Below are 17756 nucleotides of genomic sequence, written 5' to 3' on the forward strand. Positions count from 1 at the left end.
TTGTAAAATAGTGTTTTATTTTGTTTCAGTTTTTGTAAAAATCTCATTTGATGAGTTATTAGTTTTAATCAGTTTAATATTTGATGAGTACCAACATACATCTAATCTCTGTTGTACTTTTACCTGATTTTCTAAGTCTAGTGCTTCAGAAACTGTTCAATACATTGAAATTCATGTCTGCAAACAATTTAATAACACGAGTTTGTCTCAGAATACATCCTGTTCTTATATATATAAAAAAAATTATTGTACCGTTACATATTTTGTACTTTCCAAAACCCTGACTTTAGTATAGAAGTGTAGTGGTTGAGATCATAGCTCAGAACCAGAATTACTGTTGGTATTGCAGATATAATATGCTGATATTTCCACTGGTGAATAAAATGAATTGTGACTTTAAGAACATGTATAATTTTGGTATAAATTTTCCCACCGTGGGGTTACATTTGTATACTTTCAAGACTTCATAAGTAATGTAGAAAATTGGATGCTTATGACAAAAAAATGTTTGTCAAAGCAGCAGCAGTCAAAGCTCCTAAAATAAAGTGTGTGGCTCTTAAAAGAGCCGTTGTGTTTGTTTTCAGCGGGTATCAGGAGTTTACTTGGCCTTGGCGGCCTTCTCGGTCTTCTTGGGCAGCAGCACCGCCTGGATGTTGGGCAGCACTCCACCCTGAGCGATGGTGACTCCACCCAGCAGCTTGTTGAGCTCCTCGTCGTTGCGGACGGCCAGCTGCAGGTGACGGGGGATGATGCGGGTCTTCTTGTTGTCGCGGGCGGCGTTCCCAGCCAGCTCCAGGATCTCAGCGGTCAGATACTCGAGCACAGCGGCCAGGTAGACGGGGGCTCCGGCACCGACCCGCTCGCCGTAGTTGCCTTTGCGCAGCAGCCTGTGAACACGGCCCACTGGGAACTGGAGTCCGGCTCTAGAGGAGCGGGTCTTGGCCTTGGCTCTGGCTTTTCCTCCGGTCTTTCCGCGGCCGCTCATTTTGTTGCTGTTTGTTTCTAGAGATGAGACTCGAGAAAGAAATGAGAAGCAGCGGCTGAAAGCTGCTTTTTATGTCCGCGGAAAGTGGCAGGCTTGTGCTGGCGACCAACCAGAAAAGCTCCCAGCAGAGCGGGACGGAGAGGCGGACTTTTTGAACGCAGCTTCCTCCAATGAGCAGCGGACATTAAGCCGGGAGGCGACGCCTCTGGGCGGCGCTGCGCTCCAGGAGGAGCCGCTAACCAACCAGGATCCGGAGCGGAGCTGCAGCGTCACAGAGTGACGCCCAGAGCCTGAGCTTAAGAGCAGCGGAGCCTCGACGGTTTGCAACATTTTTCTCCTGATCGTGATCATAGAAGCAGAAGCATGGCCAGAACCAAGCAGACCGCCCGTAAGTCCACCGGAGGCAAAGCCCCCAGGAAGCAGCTGGCCACCAAGGCGGCCAGGAAGAGCGCTCCGGCTACCGGCGGCGTGAAGAAGCCTCACCGCTACAGGCCCGGTACCGTGGCTCTGAGAGAGATCCGTCGCTACCAGAAGTCGACGGAGCTGCTGATCCGCAAGCTGCCCTTCCAGCGCCTGGTCCGAGAGATCGCTCAGGACTTCAAGACCGACCTGCGCTTCCAGAGCTCCGCCGTCATGGCTCTGCAGGAGGCCAGCGAGGCCTACCTGGTGGGTCTGTTCGAGGACACCAACCTGTGCGCCATCCACGCCAAGAGGGTCACCATCATGCCCAAAGACATCCAGCTGGCCCGCCGCATTCGCGGAGAGAGAGCTTAGAGGCTGCAGCTCCAACTAACACACAACGGCTCTTTTAAGAGCCACACACACCTTGATTAAGAGCTGCTCCCCTCATTCTACACATTACCACCATCATCTCATTCTTATCAACTTTACTGTGTTTTTAGAAACGGTTTTGCATTGAAAGACTAGTTAAAAATGATATTTTCTGAACGTTATAAGATTGAATTAAGTATAAGGTTAAAAATAAGGAATTAAATCATGACTACATCTGTTAGCCTTGCAGTATTTCACCCTCACTTCATACTAAAAACAAACTGGTCTGTGGATCATTTGCAACCCTAAGTTTTAGGGCCCAGATCCAGAATAGTAGCTACTGTACTTTAGCTCACAAGCATGGAAGGCTAATGGAGACAAAGGTCTGACTTTTTCCCCAAATGGGGTAAAACCACACAATCTTTACTTTGAATATTCTAGTCAAGATATTCAACCAGGTTTAGACAATCCTCTTTAGAAGAGGATGCACTTTTTCTTAGGTCAAAATACATTTATGTAGCCTTTAATACAGCTTTTAACTATGCTTTATTTTACAAAAGTGTTTAGAAAATAATCATCTTTACTCTACAATATTATACTTCATGCCATTTTAGTTTAGTGGTTAAATATAGAATCTTGTTCAGTTCTGAGACAAACCCCCCCACTGTATTTTCCATGTTTTGACTGGACTTATTTTGTCTGGAATTGGATACGTTTGATTGTAAATCAACCCTCAGCTTTTTCTTAGTCACTTTCAGTTCATTTCAATCCACATAAGATGCTTGTTTATATGGCCCACTTTATACAGATGAGGAATAATGACTCTCCAGATGTAGTGAGTGGCTCTTAAAAGAGCCGTTGGGTTGGTGTGTCAACAGCAGAGCTGTTCACTTGGAGCTGGTGTACTTGGTAACGGCCTTGGTTCCCTCGGACACGGCGTGCTTGGCCAGCTCACCGGGCAGCAGGAGGCGCACGGCGGTCTGGATCTCCCTGGAGGTGATGGTGGAGCGCTTGTTGTAGTGAGCCAGACGGGAGGCCTCGGAGGCGATGCGCTCAAAGATGTCGTTGACGAAGGAGTTCATGATGCTCATGGCCTTGGAGGAGATCCCGGTGTCGGGGTGGACCTGCTTCAGCACCTTGTACACGTAGATGGCGTAGCTCTCCTTCCTGGTCCTTCTCCTCTTCTTGCCTCCTTTGCCGGTGGTCGTCTTGGTGACCGCTTTCTTGGAGCCCTTCTTGGGCGCAGACTTGGCGGGTTCAGGCATGTTTCCTCACTGGTTCTAACAGCAACGAATGACTCTCTGTTCACGGTGAGGTCGGTATTATACAGCCAGCATGCAAATAGGGCTGTGTCATCCCCCAGCTGTGATTGGCTGTTTAGCTCAGAGGGTAAAGTAGGAAGTGCAGACTTCAAAAAGAAATCACGTGGGATTTTTAAAGTTCGCGCGCAGAGGAAATCCTGACGGTTCCTCATTGTTCTCAGTTTAACTGCTCCTCAAAGAGCCTGTAACTCACCAGAACCGAAAACTAGAGAGCAAATACACTTAGTTCATTCAGACACTTTTTCTGGTTTTTATACAACAAGCAGGTTGAAAAACAAGCTTTAGTCACTCAAAGACTGAAGACAACAGTCCACAGTGTTGTGTTGTGTTGTTTTATTTGAAGACATCTGTCTTCAAATAAAACATCTGAGAGAGAGCTTAGAGGCCTCAGCTCCGACTAACACACAACGGCTCTTTTTAGAGCCACACACACCTTCATTAAGATCTTCTCCTCCCTTATTTATTAACACAATGTTTAAATTAAAGCCACAATACCAGGTATATCTGCATCTTATCATTTACTGCTAGACTGTTATTTTCTAAATGTGGCCGAACTATGTAAAAATGCAGCTCGGTTTCAATAAGATCAAAGCACATTCTCATGAATACAAGGTTTTTAGTTGTTACAATTTCTGACATTTTGTTCAGAACCCAAAATTCAGCGGAGCTAAAGAACCTTGTGAACAATTTCTTAATTCAAAAAAATTATTTTAGTTGGCTTAATCTGAGATTTAGAGTTATAAATATGGCTAATTGACGAATTTGAAGACGCTTTTGAGATTTCTTGAGACCTTTTCATCGGTCAAAATGTATTTGAATATTTTGAATTTTTCTTTACCTTGTCAAACTGTAAATGAAGATGTTTTGAATTGCTGCTCAAGATAGTCGATGTCTAATTTAACAATCTAAATCAGTGTTTCTCAACCTTTTTCCTTGCAGCGTCCCCCTAGCCTTTATCCAGGTCCCTCACCGCCCCCTACAAACAAAAGTTCCAGGTCCTTTAATGCCATACAAATAAACAGAAACGTGGATTATATCTTTATATAGACCTAGCTAATGAATTATAAGATTAATAGATTTACTGGACAGAAATTACAAAGAACAAATCTGGTTCTTAAGCAAATCCTAATGAGTCAAATTGAAAGTGTCATGGAGTCATCAGCCTCATGACATTAACACCGACATGAAAAATAATATTTAAGAAATAAATATATCAAATCTAATTAAAAACATAAATAAGTGATTAGTTATTTACTGTTATGGTCTGTAAGATATATTTATTCTCAGTATTAGATATGGTCTCAACAAACCCATGGCTCTTCCATCCATCCATCCATTTTCTTGCACCCTTGCCTCTTAGTGGGGTCAGGAGGGATGCTGGTGCCTATCTCCAGCTAACGTTTTGGATGAGAGGCGGGGTACACCCTGGACAGTTTGCAGGGCAACACAGAGACACACGGGACAAGCAACCATGCACACACACACTCACACCTAGGGACAATTTGGAGAGGCCAATTAACCTGACAGTCATGTGTTTGGACTGTGGGAGGAAAACGGAGTACCTGGAGAAAACGCACGCATGCACAGGGAGAACATGCAAACTTCACGCAGAGAGACCCCAGGCCGGGAATCGAACCCAGAACCTTCTTGCTGCAAGGCAACATCTCTACCAACTGCGCCACTGTGCAGCCCCCCATGGCACTTCAACAATATTATTTTGCCTTTTATCTGGAAATAGTGTCTGTTTATTCTTGCCATACAGTCTCTGTATTAATTATTGCTCAAAATGTCTTGCCATACCAGTTTTTTTCCTCTGTATTTACTTTAGTTTCTTAGTTTATTCTTGCATTTTGTTATTCATTAATTTCCATTTAGTTTCCTTTGATTAGTTTTATCCTCTCTTGGTTTATTGCTATGTCCACTTTAGTTTCTTTCCAGTTGCTAGATTTATTTGATCGTTTATTGACCATCAGTAATCTTCACTCATCACCTGCTGCGCCGCCTAATCGTCCTGTTTTTCACATCATGTGTTGATTTTTCACTGTTCAGCGTCGGATTCTCTGTTTTTATGCCATAATTCACATCTAGTTCGTCGCTCCGTTTTATGTCTCGCTTCTCCTGTTTCAGAGTTTTGTGCGATGTGCGCGTCATTTTGTTTTTCTTCTTTTTTTTTAACCCCCTAAAGTGCTGGGCGGTCGGAAAGTGTATCGATGGGGAAAAGGCAGACTGACATAAACCTTTCAAAACAACGGAAACAATTTCGGTATTCTGATTATTGAAATTTAAAAGTGCTGTGTTGTTCCCGTTTCATACCGGACCACTTACAGCTCCGGTGTTAACGCTATAAAATGAACGCTCTCTATCGTGGTATCACCCATGGAGGGATTTCTTTATTTAAATGGGTTCATTTTTCAGAGGGATACAAAGTGAGGGTATCGTGATTTTAGTAATTAAATGTTTATAAGCAATTTTCTGTTCTCCTTCCATGGAAGCGTGCAGCTTTCAAACGGAAATAAAACACTTTTTAATATAAGTTGCTGCTTTGACATGATCACAGAACTGCCAAAACATATGTACAAAAATACCAGACGAGGTAAATCACAGAACGTCACCAGCCGGTGTAAAGCTGAACTGATGCGGTGAAGCTACTAGTAGTAGAAGACGGAGCTGCGCCAAAAGCTAACAAACACTGAATAGAAGAAGAGCTGCCATCGACACAGTTGCAGCCAAGCATGTTTTAATGTTACACAATACAGTTTTACCAAGTTGCTCAAAGTCTAAACAGGTATTGTTGTGCATATAAGGTGTAAAGTATACCTTCGACCAAACGCCCCCCAAAGGCATCCCAGCGCCCCCCCCTTTGTAAAATCTTCCACCAGCGCCCCCTGCCGTCCTCTGAACGCCCCCTAGGTGGCGGTACCGCCCACGTTGAGAACCTCTAATCTTTATGCAATAGTTAGAAAGCTAAACTGCACACAATAAAATATCTTTATCGGCTCAGTAATGTTTTAGCTTAGCATGTGTGTACGGATTTTTATCACATTTAATTTATCCTGCTTTGTTTCAGTTAAACTACATATAGATCTTAACTAGTGGCTAAATATGGTGCATAGCATGTCTTTTGACATGATTGTTTCTGTACATTGTTCCAAACACTAACTCAAGTTCAAAGGCAAGATGAAACTGCTAATTTACCAAAAATATTTAACACAGGAAAATCTCAAGTTTTATTTTTTAACATCTCAAACATTGTTAAATTTATTTCACTACATTTCCCTTATGATATGTTTAATCACACACACATTCTTTGTAGATTTAAAGTCAACAAAAGTGTTTGATCAAAATCAAAGTGTCTGCTAAATTGACTCATTCACTTAGAACGTAACAATAGGTTGCAACAGTTTCACCGAGGCTGATTCAAATAAATCTTACAAAATGACAAAAGAAAACAAAAACTGGGAACCTCAGCCGACAAAACAAAAATGGGGAGATTACATCAATTGGTAACTTCTTCTAGTGTACTTGTCCATTGCATTCAGTTCCCTCCGATTAATTAACCCAAACAAACCCACAAATCCAAACTACCAAAACCAAAAACAAGACTGATGTAACATGAAAAACTGACTTATGAATGAAAGAAAAACAAATAAAAGAAAAAAATTTAGATTTCAGAGAAAATAATAGTCACATAGTGGAAGGGACGGGCCTTCAGACTGGTTCTTCTGGGTTTGAACCTTCCAACTCTCAGCTCTGGAAGGAGCTGAGAGTGAAAGTAATATCTTAGTTCAAAACATTTGGTTTGAACATTTTTTCTTCATACCCAACATCTTAGTTATGTTTCTTTAGAAACAGTGGTTTTGTTCGGCCATCTTGTAAATGGCCGATTCATGTGTTTCTTAGATATTTATAGAAAAAACAGGGAACAAACAGTTTAAATGGATTATACAGGCTGAGGGAAATGTGTGGAGGTTTCATGTCAGTAAACATAAAGCTGTCTTGGATTACCACAAAATTATTGTATTTAATTTGTATTCTGCTGCTCCATGGTGGCTTCCCATTAAACTGCTGGTTTTCCCCCAAACCAAAACAATCTGAAAATTACTGTGTCCAGTAATCAGGATGATTTTTTTTATCATCTCTTTATAAGATTTGCACAAAGTAAAAAATTGTATGTAAAAAAGCAACACAGCAGATGATGCGTTTTAATTTCTAGAGGTGAGGTGTCTGTTGTTAAAATGAACTTTGATACAATAACACCTCAATGCAGGAGCATCACAGCCCTTCAAAAGCAGTTAGAGTGTTTCTAAGATGCAATGAAAGGACAGAATACAAAGAAATAGTAACTTTAGAGAACTGGAAAAACCCCTGAATATTGGGAAAAACAAAAATGTTTATTCTATCTTGTATAATGTTACTGTTGCCATGTTAGCTAACCCACATCGTGTGAAAGGCTATTTTCCACAGCAGGTGAAATTTTCTCAAAACAGAGAAACCAGCCCAGTTTCTGTTTTTAAAACTATTGACATTTTCTTGCTGTAATGAAATTAGCATGGTTACTAAGTAACAAGCTCATTCACATCCTCTCATTCATTTACTTCCACTTTCCCTTTTGGTCCAGTCTTTGATTTAAAGACTAACAATATGCTAGAGTTGCGTATTGGGATCAAACATTCAGTTTAAAACTTTATACTATATACTATACTTTTTAATCACGTCATTAGTCACTGCATGTTTAGTATTTGTCCACTTGATGGCGCAGTAGAACAACTTCAGCTAATCCCATGGAGTTGAAAGCTTCATGGCATCCAGTTAGATTTGGGGACGAATTTTATTAGACTGCACGTTTTTTACAGACAATGGTCCAGTCTTACGGCACCACCTTCATATCCCAATAGGTCTTTAACCTTTCCAAGTAGGGTGAGTATATATGAAATGCAGCTTAAAGAGTTTACTACAGTAGATGTAGCTTTTATTATTCAAGTTTGACAGGAAATTAGCTTCTTAAAAGACATGTGTGTGGCCCTTAAAAGGACCGTATTGTTGTTGTATCGACACAATGAAGCAGTTTAACCTCCGAAGCCGTACAGAGTGCGGCCCTGCCTCTTGAGAGCGTACACCACGTCCATGGCGGTGACGGTCTTCCTCTTGGCGTGCTCGGTGTAGGTGACGGCGTCACGGATGACGTTCTCCAGGAAGACCTTGAGCACACCGCGGGTCTCCTCGTAGATGAGACCGGAGATGCGCTTGACTCCCCCGCGGCGAGCCAGACGGCGGATAGCGGGCTTGGTGATTCCCTGGATGTTATCACGGAGGACTTTACGGTGACGCTTGGCGCCTCCTTTACCGAGTCCTTTGCCTCCCTTTCCTCTGCCGCTCATGTTGGTATCGTTCTAGAAAATTCTGAAGCGATAATGTGGTCTATACAGAAGAAGCACCACCTATATCTGGGAACTGCGGACGTGAAAGAGAACAAGGGAGGAACCATCTCTCCACGTCGTTGAGACTGAAAAAGTTCGTCTTTTCTTAGTGTTTTTTAAATAAAATCTTCCTTCGGTAATTCAGAAATTAATTAAGAATAAAAATAAGTAAGGACTATGGTAAGTTTTTAATATAATAAAGAGGAATGTAAAGTAAAATCTGCTGTTTCAAACAATTTAATAACACAAGTTTGTCTCAGACTACATCCTGTTCTTATTAAAAAATAAAAAAATTATTAATTGTACCATTACATATTTTGTACTATCCAAAAACCTGACTTTAGTATAGAAGTGAAGTGGCTGAGATCATAGCTCAGAACCAGAATTACTGTTGGTATTGCAGATATAATATGCTGATATTTCCACTGGTGAATAAAATGAATTGTGACTTTAAGAACATGTATAATTTTGGTATAATTTGTCCCACAATGGGGTTACATTTGTATACTTTCAAGACTTCATAAGTAATGTATTGTAGAAAATTGGATGCTTATGATAAAACATGTTTGTCAAAGCAGCAGCAGTCAAAGCTCCTAAAATAAAGTGTGTGGCTCTGAAAAGAGCCGTTGTGTTTGTTTTCAGCGGGTATCAGGAGTTTACTTGGCCTTGGCGGCCTTCTCGGTCTTCTTGGGCAGCAGCACCGCCTGGATGTTGGGCAGCACTCCACCCTGAGCGATGGTGACTCCACCCAGCAGCTTGTTGAGCTCCTCGTCGTTGCGGACGGCCAGCTGCAGGTGACGGGGGATGATGCGGGTCTTCTTGTTGTCGCGGGCGGCGTTCCCAGCCAGCTCCAGGATATTTGTTTGCTTTGCGTGTAAGCTAAGGCTGTTTTATTTCTTGAGGTATGAAAAATACTTAAGTTGATCAAGTTTAAGTTCAAATATTGTATATATTTAAAGTTCTCACAGCATTTTATCGTCTCTTTAGACATGGTGGTTTGGTTCTGCTTTCTTTGATATGGACAGATTAAGAAAAAAAATTTCTAGATTTCTATGGAAAAAAATGTTTTAAATTTATGGATTTAATGCAAAATTGTAGGAAGTTTCAACTCAACAAATCTAAAGCTTGCTTACATCATAAAAAAATTTTTATTATTATATTTTACCAAATATCTGCTCTGAAAGCTCTCAGGTTGACGTCCCATTAAACTTTCTCATGCTGGAAACATTCTCCCTGGTTCCTCCAATTACAAACCAAAATTACATTTTTGTTGAACAAACGATCGCCTTTAAGAGAATTGCTTTACACAGCGATTTGCCTTCTTTTAGATCAATGAGTGTTTTCATCTCAGAGTATTTGACAAAGACATGACAAAATCTGGGGGGTTTCACCAAATAACAAGATGCCCTAAAATTTTATTGGTATTCCTGATAAAAATAAAAAGTTAAACTGTATCTCTAACTGCATGCAGAAGCATCGTTACACACTAAAATTTAAATATTTTCAAGATGTATTTGTTTCATGAAGCCTCAGAGAGTTAATGGTCTCATGTAATATTAAATGTTCCTAGAACATTACAGACCCACAGCATCACAGGTCCTCCACTATACTTCACAGTGGGAATGAGGTTCTTTCCTCGTATTTATCTGTTATTTCACCTTACTGTCAAAAAGCTCAATCTTAGTCACATCTGACCAAAACACACATTTAAAGGTACAGGAGAGTTTTAGAAGGTCTTTGTATATGCCTGTGACAGTAGACCAAAAAACGACTTTATTTTCCGAGCTTCACTCTCCAAAAGGCAGTTGGAAGTAGATAAAAAAAAAAATCTAAGGGTTGCTATGGCAACATGCCAGCACTACGATGAGTCCAGGTTCAGGATTTCTTTGTTTAGATACATGAGATGAAATGTCAGCAGGAGTATGAGACCCTGTGTCACATCATATTTATACCCAGGGAATCAGAAAGTGATGGATCACAAACCGAATGTTCCTATTCATGATCAATTCAGAAACATAAATTATAAGTAATAAAAGGGGTCCATTCAATGATTAATTACATTTATAGATGCTGGCACAACTGACTGTGTTAGGTTGATGATTATTTTCTGATTAATTCTTTGTGATTATTCCCCTTTCTACTAAAACAAAAAATATGCGATGTTTTAGAATATGAACACTTAACCACCCATACAATTTTGAAAAGGAATAAAATCTTTCATACTTAAGGTAATAACACACAAAGACCCAGTATTTTGTTTTTATTATTATTATTTACTTACAACTCAGATTTATGAAACAAAACAACTTACAAGCAGCCCAGACCAAAAGCATGAGCTCCTTTTTATGACTTCTCTGTAGAAGTTTATCCTTTCATATAACATTATGATAGAACAATCAGTTTAATTTTTTAATGTTTTTCATTTATTAAATTATCTTCACTTCAATTTATTTGCACTTCTATATATTTATGATTGTTTAATAATAACTTGAGTAAAAATGACAAAAAAGTGAAATTCATGCATGATAGATTAGCAATAACAAAACCTGTTTAACACACTTGTTGACATTATCAAAAGTCAATAAAAGTGTAACAAACACTGTGTCCCTTAGTCATGTGATTTTAAAAAAACAAGATCAGAAACCCACATATTGAGGCCTTAGTCCTCGTGCCATTTGCTGCATGTCTTCCTCTTCTCTCATTACCCTCTTTCTTGTCAAACTATTTTCAAATAAAGGCCATGAGAGCCACCAAAACCTTAAAAAAAGAAATATATAGCTTATTCATAAAAAAAAAAAAAAAACTGTGTTTAAAAGAAGTTTGAATAATGCTTTCTGATTCAAAAGCAACGCCGACATCTACAGAGTCGTTTTGCTGCTTTGTGCGCGAACCTTTATGACGTCTTCAGGGATCCTCAGAGGTTCCTCCTGCAGCTGGCACTTTGATGACGACAGGACCCCTGATGTCAAAGCCAAGATAAAAAAGCTCGGGGCTCTTTGCCGGAGTCCCAGATTTACACTCTGTTCTGGCTTTCATTTTCTTCTCTCCAACACTAACAGTCACCTTTACGTCTGACTGCACTGTAAAGGTCACGTCTTCGAGTGGCTTAAGTATCTCTTGGATTTGTGGCAACTGCCACACCTTCCAACTCCTCCACATCTCATTGATTTTCCTGCTTTTTAGTTTGTCTCTTTCCTCATTTCTGTCCTGTGGTGGTGGATGCTTTGGAAGCTCTGCCTCCACCACGAGTTCCACCGCTGCATCCAGTCTAGACCTGTGGATCCATCTGCTAAGTCCAGAGCCCTTCCCTAGAAAAAACAGTGGCAGCAGGTACCGACCTCGAAGGTACTTGTCATAGACTTCAAAATAGGCCTTTTCCATTCGGGTGACATATTCTTCCAGGTCATAGTTCAGACCAGAAGATGGTTGTTCAGATTCTTTTCCTGTGTTTGCTTCCTCCAAGGTTTGGTCTTGAAGCTGCTCCTCTGGCCAAAACAACAGCAGGACCAAAAGGTAAAACTCTGGGTCTCTACTGTTCACCCCAGTGGGCAGAAACCTCTGAAGTATTTCCTGAAGTTCTCTAACCAGGACGTGTTGAGGAGAGTGAGGCTCCTTGTTGCTCAGGATGATGTTTGAAAGGATGTACCTCTCTGCCACTTTGACATCATCTACATCTTCCTCATAAGCAGTCTTTAATTCATCTCGGGTTTGCTCCAGCTGTGGTCGTGTTTTCTCAGTCACCGCAGACTTGAAAGCTCGTTTTTCCTTCGACACGAAAAGGCCGTGATTCAGACAATCGAGAAGAGCTGGGAAGCTGGTGGAATCAGCTGCATCTTCCGCCGTGTATTGTTGATAGCAACTGGCAACATCTTTCCAAAAGTAATCTGGTTCCACTGTTATCCTGTCAGGCTGGGAGTAGCTGAGATACCATTCAAAAAACTCAAACTTGTCTTCAACTTCTAATTTTAGGGTGTCATCAAATGGATTGTCATGTTTATGTTTCTCAGAAACTATCTTGGCTACTTGCATAAAACCAAAATGGCCTCGGTTGTTGAACGAATTTGTTTCATCATCACATTCATTCTTAGCTTTCTCCTCCACATTTCTGAAAGCTTCAAAGCCTTTCTCTGCCATATCATTTACTTCACTGGTTGATCTAATTTCTTTCCTTAACCAGTTCTTATACACCTGTCCAAGGGTGTCAGCAGTATAGGAGTTTTTCCAATCTCTACTGATAGCTTCTTTTGCCCAGTCTTCTGCTTCTTTATACTTTCTTTCACGTTGGTAATACAAGCGAGCAATTGTTTGAGGATAGATGAATTTGTCTTGAAATTTCTGGGAAGCCTCTTTTAATACATCAAGAGCTTCAGAAGAACTCTCTATTTTCAATATGTCTTCTATCAATGCTGAAAACTTCCTTCTGCCATTCTCACTCTTTTCTCTCTCTGTCAGTAGGTCTTTCATCAATTTGGATATGAAAGGTTCTGCTTGGTCTCCGCAAAGTGAAGCTACAAAGTTGGATGCGATGGCACTTCTGGAAATCTCCAGGTCAGCCAGTTGCTCCAAAGATCTATTTGCAATATCTGGGTGAATCATGCACAGACCTTGACTGGATGCATCAAGACTGAGGAATGGTTTCATTTTTTCTTCAAGTGGAGAACCGTCGAGGATCTGTTGGCACTTTTTCATGAGCAGGTAAGAGTTTGGAACATACACGTTCAACAGCGCCAAGATAGAGAACAACTTTGTGTTGTCGGAATCTGGGTAGTCTTCAACGTATACAAATATGTCGGATTTAAAAAGACAGAAGAAGAAGTCTAGGAATAATGTCTGATTAATATTCGAGGTCACGGTTCTTTCTGAGCTACTTTCTGTAGTTGTCGTTCGCAGCGCCATGCTGTCTTTCCCCATTATTTCTTTAGTCAGACGTAAGGATACGTCTTTGCTGGTTTCCACCACATTGCTCCCTTTCAGTACATTTCTGAGAGAACTGACTGTATGTGACTGGACTTTACCCCCACAAAGTAATTCTATGCAATCCTTCACTATAGCATTTTTGCTAATGTTCAGGTCAGCTAATAGCTCCAAACAGCTCTTGGCCACATCTGTGTTTATCACATGCACGGCTCCACTGGACACTGTGATGAAGCAGGAAAAAGGCTCCATTCTTTCCTCAAAGGGAGGCTCTCCATCGCTGGGATCAGGAGGTCCGAGGATTTGCTGACAGTCTTGAAGGTCCAGCTTGGATTCCAAATCGTGTGCGTTCAGTAAGGCCAACACTGAAAACAGCTTTGTGTTGGTGGACACTGGCTTGTTTCGCACATATTCAGAAATGCGTGGTTTGTGAAGAAGAAATGAATGTTCGTCAAGTGTCTCTGCACTGAGGTCAGGGGTCACGCTTTCTCCTGAGTTACTTTCCATTGTGGCCTCTCCAAATGGAAGAGATGTCTTCTTTGCGCTTGGGAATAAACGATTCACAGCCGTTTCAATACCTGAATTAGAAAAGAGAATGTCAGAAACTTTAAAAATATAAACACATTCCTCAAATAATAATTGTACTAACTGGTGCATAAAAAACAACTATATGTGAAGTATGTTCTCAGGCTGTATTTGCTGAAAACACTGACATATAAGGACCAGGAGATATATATATGGTCTGTTTAATGGTCACAGATTATGACCATTAAACATGAAGCCAGGAACAGGAATTTATGTTCCTGGCTTCATGAAATGAGCCGTCTTTGTTGCAGATGCCAAAAAAAGAACTGTCATCTGCAAACATTACAGATGACACCCAGAGGTTCCTAAACCAGACAACCTTGTCTCCATGACGACTAGAACCACAGTCGTAAAGAAACCGGTTACAACTCTTCCTTTGGTTTCCTGAAATGTAACACTGTATAATTTTGGGTCATGATGAGCTACATTTTCTGTGAAACTAGTTTGACTGTAGTAAACATGATTCTTTCATAACGAAAAAACATATTTAACCAAACAAGTTGATCTTACATTAAATAAGTTTCTCCAGCAAAAAAGGTTTAACAATCAAATAAATTTTAGAAGATGCAACAGTGAATATCTTTAAAAACTGTCAAAATGGATTTCAACTAGATTTTAACTTAAAAATTAAAGAAATAGATAAATAATAAATTAATGGGTTTTTTTTCTCCAAACACTACATAGAGACAGATTAACAGACAATCTCATCTTCTTACCTGTTAGAGTTCCAGCAGGTGTGCAGCTGACCGAACCTTCAGACGAGGCTATTTATTACAACCTGACAGTCCCACCCCATTTTCTGAATACTTTGTCCTGTTTATCATGGTATTTCTGAGTAACATTGCTGGCATTCTTCTTTGTGCCTTCACATTAAATATATCAGCTGTTCTACGTCAGCAGCTCACGCCTGAAAGATCAGATGGCACAAAACATAAGTTGTGTTTAGAAGTGAAGGGTAGATTCTGTTTTCCTGTAATCCGGAGCTTTAAGAGAAAATGTGTGTATATATATACACACACACACACACTTGGATATATGTCTTATATTAAGATATATAGCTATACATATATATATATACAGTCAGATAAGGCAGATGATTTCTCTTATCTCTTTTCAAGTATGAAAATATGAAATCAAACAATTGGTGGTGAAAACTGACACAAAGCACAGTGCCACATTTGAATCTCATGCCAAGGTCATAAAATAAAGTTTAAAAAAATTATAAATATTTTTTTATGTACACCATACCTTAACTCATCAGGTCTTCTGAACAACAACACTCTTTGGTGTGGAAGTTATCAGTAACAGTGAAGTATTAATAGTAAAATGGCTGTAAGAGGTGATATCAGAGGAAACTTATTTTCAGTTGAGGCGGGATTGAGCCTCTATAGCAAAGGATCTCAATTTTATTCACGTTGGTTTGTTTTCCCCTTTGTCATTTTGTGCTTTTGCAGTTTTGGCCACAGTGACATCCATTTTTTTTTATTATACAAAACATGATCCAATATTAAATTTGAAGAATTTGTCTTATCTGAATCAAGATGCATGTTTGACTACAGCAAACCAAAATCAACGACTCTCAAACTATTGCTAAATATGTAACTAAATATTACAATTTGTAAAAGATGCTTCTAGAAGAGACCCGGGCTTGAAAAGAAGCGTTGCCCATTTCCTGTAAATGCTTTCTTTGCAATCATGCCCAAATATTTCACAACCACTGCTGACAGTAAATCAGCAGGAAATCGTTACACCTGATAATTAGTACAACATAACATGACAGCCGACTAATAAATGTCAGCTGTGAAATTGAAACTAGATGAGAAAAGGTAATAGTAGAACAAATTGAATTAGCTCAGAGGCTGAATGTTGACGTACACCACATGTATAATTTTATTAATATGTTTTCATACATTTTTCTAAAAAGTATCCAGGAAATTGAGATGTTCTTTTATTCTTTGGAACTCTTGCACAACCTCCAGTAAAACCGCAAGCTGTAAGTGCATGGAAACATTGCAAACATGTTCTCACAGCAGGCGAACAAAAGGTGTCATACCGTTTCATAGAAGAAGAAACTCAGCTTCTTTTTTTCAAATGGTTTTCAGATAAAATGAAACTAATGTAAACAGCAGCATGTGTAACTGGTTTATTCTGCTGGGGCACGCACCCTCTGTGCTATAGGTACCTGTCAGTCACATTTGCACAGCATGAATGATTCATTTCACTTGTAATGTCTTGCAGAAATACTTGTAACCTTTGAACCTCCTCACATTTTGTGGTGTTTACACCATGCAGATCCACGTTTATGTTAAGATGAAACAGTTGATTCTGTTTATTAGGGCCAAAATGTGAGCTTGAGTTTCTTGGTTAAGGATAAACATGTAACATTTAATCGTTTTTGTTTTTTTCACTGCAATGGCCTTGAGTTTCTATTTGTAACAAGAAGATGTGATTCTCACCAGAATTTTATTTTTAAAATATAGTCTGATTTGCTCAAGAAGTCAAGGAATCTCACAGGAAGAGATCGGAACCTGTGCAGTAATTAACGAGAGGAAAAATCAAGAAGTTGTGGACTGAGGGTCTCTTTCATCATTGTATGTCCCTTTAACACCTAAGTTTCAAATCTCCGCCTGGAAATTTTGCTTATTTTATCTGTACGCGGTTCTTTAAATGTCCTGTGAGTAAATATATTTGCCCATTTATCCATAATAACTGGAACTTTCAATATCTAGTAAGTTTTTTTCGCAATTCACCGTCTATTAAAATAGCACCAGATTAATTTTACTACTCCCTGCTACAGCGGGGGTGAAATTACCGTAATTACCGTTGGAAGTTTTCCCATAGCGCAAAGTGTGGCGGAATTACGGTACTGCAAATTTGGCTGGAACGTTCCCGATACGCTCGGTCTTGTACCAATAATTTTTTATTCTACTTCAGTTTATAAACAGTCTTACAGGAAAGGTTTGTAATGTAAAAGTAAGAATAATTCTACAGCAGACAATGAAACACCTACTTTGTATTCCTGAAAATAAAACTCTCACCTTTATCCACATGGACTTCAACTTCATAGCAGCGGTTTTCTCGGATGACTCGCTGGGTCACTGTGACGCTGCATGGAGCCGGTAGATGGCGCCACACAACGTGGATTTGTTCCGATACTGCGCTGAATGCCATCAACAAAATGGCGGATTGATACGCAACGCCATTAAAATATTACAGACTTATTTTGTGGATTCTAACATTTAAACAATAAAATGACCCTGCTGTGTTATAAAGAGCCTGACCTACAAGAGCACCTGGACATAAAACAAGGCAACCAAAAATTGTCTTGTACTTTTAATTTTCCCAAAATTTGTACATCTTGATTTAATATTTTTAAGTTTCTTGTATTATACTAACATTGATTTTTTTTTTTTTTGTATTCTGCCACTGTCCTGAAACCCATGTTTTAATCTGAGGCAGTTACATCCACCTCTATGCAGATGACATCCCGTATTTGTACGTTGTTGCCAACTTCACCATCTTTCATTCAAGCACACATTCAATATTCCAGGCTCTCTTCTAGCTTCCCACTCAAAATACAATCGCAATATCATCTGCAAACGTCATAATTCATTTCCCTCTTCCTGGTAGAAGTTTTCTGCTAGCCTCATCCATCATCACATTAACTAGAAATGGACTCAGATCTGACCCCCTCATCCACCATCACACACAACTCAATACTGGCCACTTCACCCTATTTATATGACTTAAAAGCTGAAGAAA

The 17756-nt window shown here is 39.8% G+C and overlaps 6 protein-coding genes across 6 annotated transcripts; 1 reads left to right on the forward strand and 5 right to left on the reverse strand.

The window, feature by feature from the left end:
• Positions 1 to 336: 336 nt before the first annotated feature.
• Positions 337 to 1138, reverse strand: LOC145548588 (histone H2A-like). The gene has a single exon (XM_081599203.1). The coding sequence runs from the start codon at positions 983 to 985 to the stop codon at positions 599 to 601; it is 387 nt and encodes a 128-aa protein (XP_081455329.1). The 5' UTR covers positions 986 to 1138; the 3' UTR covers positions 337 to 598.
• A 167-nt stretch (positions 1139 to 1305) lies between these two features.
• LOC103480419 (histone H3) lies at positions 1306 to 2349 on the forward strand. The gene has a single exon (XM_081599202.1). The coding sequence runs from the start codon at positions 1349 to 1351 to the stop codon at positions 1757 to 1759; it is 411 nt and encodes a 136-aa protein (XP_081455328.1). The 5' UTR covers positions 1306 to 1348; the 3' UTR covers positions 1760 to 2349.
• A 280-nt stretch (positions 2350 to 2629) lies between these two features.
• LOC103480366 (histone H2B 1/2-like) lies at positions 2630 to 3306 on the reverse strand. The gene has a single exon (XM_008435271.3). It carries the CDS (start codon positions 3019 to 3021, stop codon positions 2644 to 2646), a length of 378 nt encoding a protein of 125 aa, XP_008433493.1. The 5' UTR covers positions 3022 to 3306; the 3' UTR covers positions 2630 to 2643.
• A 3953-nt stretch (positions 3307 to 7259) lies between these two features.
• On the reverse strand, positions 7260 to 8469 carry LOC145548589 (histone H4). The gene has a single exon (XM_081599204.1). The coding sequence runs from the start codon at positions 8454 to 8456 to the stop codon at positions 8145 to 8147; it is 312 nt and encodes a 103-aa protein (XP_081455330.1). The 5' UTR covers positions 8457 to 8469; the 3' UTR covers positions 7260 to 8144.
• A 130-nt stretch (positions 8470 to 8599) lies between these two features.
• Positions 8600 to 9466, reverse strand: LOC103480420 (histone H2A-like). Its single transcript, XM_008435357.3, has 2 exons — positions 9462 to 9466; positions 8600 to 9380 (listed from the first exon to the last, which is right to left on the reverse strand). The coding sequence occupies exons 1-2, from the start codon at positions 9464 to 9466 to the stop codon at positions 9152 to 9154; spliced, it is 234 nt and encodes a 77-aa protein (XP_008433579.1). The 3' UTR covers positions 8600 to 9151.
• A 1539-nt stretch (positions 9467 to 11005) lies between these two features.
• LOC145548587 (sterile alpha motif domain-containing protein 9-like) lies at positions 11006 to 17679 on the reverse strand. Its single transcript, XM_081599201.1, has one exon. It carries the CDS (start codon positions 14064 to 14066, stop codon positions 11400 to 11402), a length of 2667 nt encoding a protein of 888 aa, XP_081455327.1. The 5' UTR covers positions 14067 to 17679; the 3' UTR covers positions 11006 to 11399.
• Between the last annotated feature and the right edge of the window lie 77 nt (positions 17680 to 17756).

This window comes from Poecilia reticulata, chromosome 18 (assembly GCF_904066995.2).
Source record: "Poecilia reticulata chromosome 18, P_reticulata-male-v2, whole genome shotgun sequence".
NCBI classification, from domain to species: Eukaryota; Metazoa; Chordata; class Actinopteri; order Cyprinodontiformes; family Poeciliidae; genus Poecilia; species Poecilia reticulata.

Bases quoted from the DNA above. Each gene is read 5' to 3' on its own strand.
- LOC103480419 (XM_081599202.1), top strand. From the start codon at position 1,349: ATGGCCAGAACCAAGCAGACCGCCCGTAAGTCCACCGGAGGCAAAGCC.
- LOC103480366 (XM_008435271.3), bottom strand. From the start codon at position 3,021: ATGCCTGAACCCGCCAAGTCTGCGCCCAAGAAGGGCTCCAAGAAAGCG.
- LOC145548589 (XM_081599204.1), bottom strand. From the start codon at position 8,456: ATGAGCGGCAGAGGAAAGGGAGGCAAAGGACTCGGTAAAGGAGGCGCC.
- LOC145548587 (XM_081599201.1), bottom strand. From the start codon at position 14,066: ATGCACCAGTTAGTACAATTATTATTTGAGGAATGTGTTTATATTTTT.
- LOC145548588 (XM_081599203.1), bottom strand. From the start codon at position 985: ATGAGCGGCCGCGGAAAGACCGGAGGAAAAGCCAGAGCCAAGGCCAAG.